This window comes from Poecilia reticulata, linkage group LG10, assembly GCF_000633615.1.
Source record: "Poecilia reticulata strain Guanapo linkage group LG10, Guppy_female_1.0+MT, whole genome shotgun sequence".
In the NCBI taxonomy this organism is placed as follows: domain Eukaryota; kingdom Metazoa; phylum Chordata; class Actinopteri; order Cyprinodontiformes; family Poeciliidae; genus Poecilia; species Poecilia reticulata.
Genome location: NC_024340.1, coordinates 2742211 through 2747422, shown reverse-complemented (window position 1 = coordinate 2747422; position 5212 = coordinate 2742211). Strand labels below are relative to the sequence as shown.

Below are 5212 nucleotides of genomic sequence, written 5' to 3'. Positions count from 1 at the left end.
AACAACAACAACAACAACAACAACAACAACAACTATTGTCTGCTGTCATTATTGACCAATTTAAACTCTTAAACGCTCTTAGTTAAGCGCAAATCACCGATGGCTCTTGGTTTCAGCCTTCCATGAAGATGAATGTGGGTGATATCTAATTAGAAAGGATTCTCTTCGCCCTCGGCCGGCCCAGCCGCCTCCCCTATTGTCCAGCGCGATGAGKGGATTGTTGTTTTAATGGATTCTGAGTGTTTTAGAAGAGATTTAACGGGATAAGTGTGACGTTAATCACCGGCTTAGACATCTCTGGCATTAAGTAAAAGTTTGTGGAATGGCAGAAACTGTCGCGGTGAGTGCTGAAGAGGAGAGTGATCGAGCGTAATTAAGACAATTAGACGKAGGACTAAGTGGATTATCTATTCATATTGAAAATGCTAATTTTTTTTATTGGTACATTTTTATTTTGTAAAAAAAAATAAATAAATAGAATAAAATAAAAAATGAAATGAAAAGGTCGAATTAGATCAAGTYCAGTAAAACAACCACCCTGGAGCGTTTTAACGTTTAAAACAAATGTTTATGCTCCTGTAAATTCCAGACTTTTTTCACACCGAGTTGTTCCCTAGAGGAACATCTATTACCCTATTATCACGACCATGTCAATTTCGCCAACGTGTCAGGCGGGATTTGCATGACTACATGGCGTCCAGTCTGAAAAGCTTTACGGCTGAGTCCGCCCATGGGACACCGGTCCCATTTCCCAAACATTTCATGAACGCAGCAAGCCTCGGTACTGTCCCTCAGTAATATGAACAGATATAATTATTATAGGCAGTTTCTTTTTTTGTTGTTGTTTTTTTTTTTGGGTGATGCTTAACATTGTGCTTTTTTTAAATTTAATGTTATGCTACGCTCCCGTTTCAGAATTCTGCAGGCCCTGAAATGACATAGTCATGATTGCGTTCATAGTTGTATTTAGCGATTAATGAGAACCTGCATGCGCTCTGATTTTTAATTACATCCATAAGCTTGCGTTCGTGGGAAAAGCATATAAGGATCGGAGCCTGGGAGCGACAGGTGAATGAGGGGCTGTTTAACAGTCTGCGCAACTTCTTTGAAGTGCAACTCATGCGCCGACGGCTCCTGTTTGCCAATGGGACGCGGCAATTCAGCTCGTCATTGACGCATTTTCGCAGCGAGACGTTACCTGCAGGACAAATCTTTCAATCAGCCGCGTAGGAGCATATAAGTATAGTCAGAGCAGGGGAGCAGCACCATTCGCTGTCTTATTTCCTCCCGGTACACACATTTGGAACACAAGCCAACGATCTGCCATGGCGCAACTGGATGTCCTCTCAGCCATGGCCTTGTCCACGCTCTGTCTCTGTCAGCTTGCTTCCACTTGGTAAGCCCATTACTCATTTTTAACATTATGCTCTGTTGGCTTTTCGAATCTCATGCATTAATGTATATATTTGTTTTCTCCCCACAGGACAGTAAATAATTTTCTCATGACTGGTCCAAAGGTAGTTACACAGCTATGGCTTGTACAAAATACTGTAATTCTGTTTTGGGAATATTTAACTTCTTTTTTTGTGTGATTGAAAATAAAATATCTCTCTCTCTCTCTCTCTCTCTCTCTCTCTCTCTCTTTCTCTCTCTCTCAAGGTGTTTCTTACCTACGCCAGCAGCGTGCAGATGGGCGCACAGAGAGGAATACGAGAGTGCAAACACCAATTCGCTTGGGAAAAGTGGAACTGTCCAGAAAGCGCGCTTAAGCTATCCACACTTAACAGCCTCCGAATTGGTAAGTCTCATAATATCCACCCGCACTTATGACTAATTAAAATGTATCGGAATGAAATCGTCTAGATTTGGTGGGTGTGCGTTCACACCATCTTGTGCGTAATGGTCACGTACTTTGAGCTTTTACGCGTTTATGATACCAAATTACGTATCCAAGTAAAGTCTCATAACTGATCTTTGTCTGTCACATATTGCAGCCACAAGAGAGACGTCGTTTGTGCACGCCGTCAGCGCTGCTGGAGTGATGTACACGCTCACCAAGAACTGTAGTTTGGGGGACTTTGAGAGCTGCGGCTGCGATGACTCAAGGATTGGCCAGACAGGTCCGAAAAATTTAGTAGTATCTATTTATCATTAAACAAAAGTTATACAAAAAAACATACACTCGACACGGTATAATAATCAGTTTGTTTATGTTTGTGGTATTAGGAGGCAGAGGATGGATTTGGGGAGGTTGCAGTGACAACATAGCGTTCGGAGAAAAGATCTCCCGACAGTTTGTGGATGCCCTGGAAGATGGGCATGATGCACGCGCAGCAGTCAACCTCCATAACAACGAGGCGGGAAGACTGGTAAGATTTGCTGAGATAGTTTGGAATTTGGCGCTTAGGCACAATCAAAAATTCAAGATTGTGCGTAATCCACGCCAACACTCTGTTTCTGTTAACAGGCGGTCAAAGCAACCATGAGGAGAGCCTGCAAATGTCATGGGGTGTCTGGAAGTTGCAGCATCCAAACCTGCTGGATGCAGCTGGCCGACTTCAGGGAGGTGGGGAACTACCTGAGGATGAAGCACCGGCACGCCAGGAAGCTGGAGATGGACAAGAAGCCAATGAGAGCCGGCAACAGCGCGGACAGCAGGAGAGCCGTAGCGCACGCCTTTAGGAGCATCTCCAAAGCGGAGCTCGTGTATCTGGAGGACTCCCCGAATTACTGTATCAAGAACCTGAGCCTGGGACTGCAAGGCACAGAGGGGCGGGAGTGCCTGAAGGGCGTCAGGGACGTGTCCCAGTGGGAGAGGAGGAGCTGCCGCCGGCTGTGCTACGAATGCGGCCTCGGAGTGGTGAAGAGACGCACTGAGATGGTCAGCAGCTGCAACTGCAAATTTCACTGGTGCTGCACCGTCACGTGTGAAAGATGCACGCAGGTTGTCACTAAATATTACTGCGCGGGTAAAGACGGCGCAAGGAGACAGCACAATAAAACCAAGCGCAAACCCGTGACGCGCCGACAGTGACTGCCATTTACCCGTGAACATGCGATTACTTAAGCATTATGGATTTCTCAGCAACTTTTGGCAAAATGGATATATATCATTTGGACTCGGAACTGAGATATAAGGAGACGCCTGTTATTGCACTTTCTCCGTTTTTGATTGAAATTTATAACATTTTATTAAAAACCAGACGCTGCAAAGTCTCCCAAATTCACGTAGAATTTGGGTACCCACGTTTGGTTTTTAAGTTATTGTAATAAATTATAAATTTTTGTATAATAAATATTTTCTGMAACTGGAAAGACTCAGTCCCTTCTGTCAGATGTTACATTTTGATTCCACCGTTTGTATATTGGTGTCCTGGGGTCCTGCAGCCTCGGGCAGGAGTGGGTCACCCTTTTGAAGTGCGCATATAGGCGTTTCCTGATCCAGACATCCAATCAGCTTCCCCGGGCCCAGAGGAACAAAAGAGGAAGTCTTCCTTGTGTTCCTTGTTGGAATAAAGTGACATTTTGCGGCACAGCGGATCCAAATGTCAAAGATCTCCCATAGGATTGTCCTGCAAATGACAAAATGGCTCATTTAAGTTTTTGGATTCTGTTTTTCCATCTAAAACTGGACGTGAGTCACGCCTGGTAAGACATCATAATGTGTGATTCTGATTTAGAAAAGGGATAACGGGAAAAGTGGTGGGGGGGGCAAAGTAATTGATTTATTTTCTTTCTCAGGGTGGCCAGTAACTTCCTAATGACAGGACCGAAGGTAAACAAAAATGTACAACTTTAATTATGTTTTTATTGCAGGAGCACTTTATGAACAAAACCGTCTCTTTGACAGGCCTACCTCACTTATGCAAAAAGCGTGCAGGTGGGCACGCAGAATGGAATTGAGGAGTGCAAACACCAGTTTGCGTGGGACAGATGGAACTGCCCTGACAGAGAAACCCATCCCAAAGGTCTGAGAAGAGGTGGGGTGTAGTTACTTCCCAGATGCTTTTCAAAATTCTTGAAGATGAAGGATGCAAAAGTGCAATAGGCAGTGCCTGTTCCCATCGTACAACTTCTGGCTAATTTCGACATGTATTTTAAGGAAGAGCTGCTGGTATTGTAACCGTGTCTATTTATTTAGCAACCAGAGAAACATCTTTTGTGCATGCCATCAGTGCTGCTGGAGTCATGTACACTCTGACCAGGAACTGCAGCCTGGGAGACCTTGAAAACTGTGGCTGCGACGTCTCCAACAATGGGAAAACTGGTGAGGTCCATGAAATGTGATCTAAAATAGTTGTAAAAATCAGTGCTTTGAATTTTAACTTGATTTCTCTGCATGGAGGTGGCCGGGGTTGGTTATGGGGTGGCTGCAGTGACAACTTGGATTTTGGTGAAAAGATTTCCAAACAGTACGTGGATGCACAGGAGACAGGCCAGGACTCAAGAGCCGCAGTAAATTTGCACAACAATGCGGCAGGTCGGCAGGTACGTCCTGCTTAAGCGAATTATTTCCAATTTAAGGTAGATGCGCGCCGATCAACTCTTATTTTCCCACAGGCCGTGAAGGCAACGACGAAACGCATCTGCAGGTGCCACGGCATGTCAGAGAGCTGCAGCCTGCAAACGTGCTGGACGCAGTTGTCCGATTTTAGAGAAATCGGCAATTACTTGAAGATCAAGTACAGCCAGGCGCAAAAGCTGGACACCGACAAGAGGCGCGTGAGGGCCGGAAACAGCGCCGACAGCCGCGGAGCCATCGTGGACGCGTTTGGCGGTGTGGCCCAGACGGAGCTCATCTACCTGGAGGACTCGCCCGACTACTGTAGGAGGAACGCCAGCGTGGGGCTGCACGGCACGGAGGGCAGGGAGTGCCTGCAGCACGGGGCCGGGCTGACCCAGTGGGAGCGGCGGAGCTGTCGCCGGCTGTGCCACGAATGCGGCCTGAGAGTGGAAGAGAGGCGCACGGAGGTGGTGAGCAGCTGCAACTGCAAGTTCCACTGGTGCTGCAGGGTGAACTGCGAGGACTGCTCTCAGGTCATAGCCAAGCATGTGTGCGCAAAGAGGGAAGCCGGGGACGGGCATGCTGTCTGGCGGAGATACCGTGGACCCAAATGAAAAAATATGAGTTTGTAAATAGTTGTATTTTTGTCTTTACGGCTGCACTTTCTGCTAATCATCAATGTCAGTGTTTCCTTTGCGCATATATTTA

At 46.3% G+C, this 5212-nt stretch overlaps 2 protein-coding genes across 2 annotated transcripts; both read left to right on the top strand.

The window, feature by feature from the left end:
- Window positions 1–861: 861 nt before the first annotated feature.
- LOC103470892 (protein Wnt-8a-like) lies at window positions 862–3310 on the top strand. Its single transcript, XM_008419589.2, has 6 exons — window positions 862–1396; window positions 1484–1517; window positions 1660–1798; window positions 1995–2120; window positions 2227–2369; window positions 2468–3310. Exons 1-6 carry the CDS (start codon window positions 1326–1328, stop codon window positions 3032–3034), a joined length of 1080 nt encoding a protein of 359 aa, XP_008417811.1. The 5' UTR covers window positions 862–1325; the 3' UTR covers window positions 3035–3310.
- A 165-nt stretch (window positions 3311–3475) lies between these two features.
- Window positions 3476–5212, top strand: LOC103470891 (protein Wnt-8a-like). The gene is made up of 6 exons (XM_008419587.2): window positions 3476–3648; window positions 3742–3775; window positions 3851–3980; window positions 4142–4267; window positions 4346–4488; window positions 4561–5212. The coding sequence occupies exons 1-6, from the start codon at window positions 3587–3589 to the stop codon at window positions 5116–5118; spliced, it is 1053 nt and encodes a 350-aa protein (XP_008417809.1). The 5' UTR covers window positions 3476–3586; the 3' UTR covers window positions 5119–5212.

Excerpts from the sequence above, each read along its gene's own strand:
- LOC103470892 (XM_008419589.2), top strand. The coding sequence starts at position 1,326 with ATGGCGCAACTGGATGTCCTCTCAGCCATGGCCTTGTCCACGCTCTGT. Across the intron at positions 2,121-2,226 it reads CTCAAGGATTGGCCAGACAG|GAGGCAGAGGATGGATTTGG; the intron begins GTCCGAAAAATT and ends TTGTGGTATTAG. Across the intron at positions 2,370-2,467 it reads ACAACGAGGCGGGAAGACTG|GCGGTCAAAGCAACCATGAG; the intron begins GTAAGATTTGCT and ends TTCTGTTAACAG.
- LOC103470891 (XM_008419587.2), top strand. The coding sequence starts at position 3,587 with ATGGCTCATTTAAGTTTTTGGATTCTGTTTTTCCATCTAAAACTGGAC. Across the intron at positions 3,649-3,741 it reads CTGGACGTGAGTCACGCCTG|GGTGGCCAGTAACTTCCTAA; the intron begins GTAAGACATCAT and ends TTTCTTTCTCAG. Across the intron at positions 3,981-4,141 it reads TCCCAAAGGTCTGAGAAGAG|CAACCAGAGAAACATCTTTT; the intron begins GTGGGGTGTAGT and ends CTATTTATTTAG.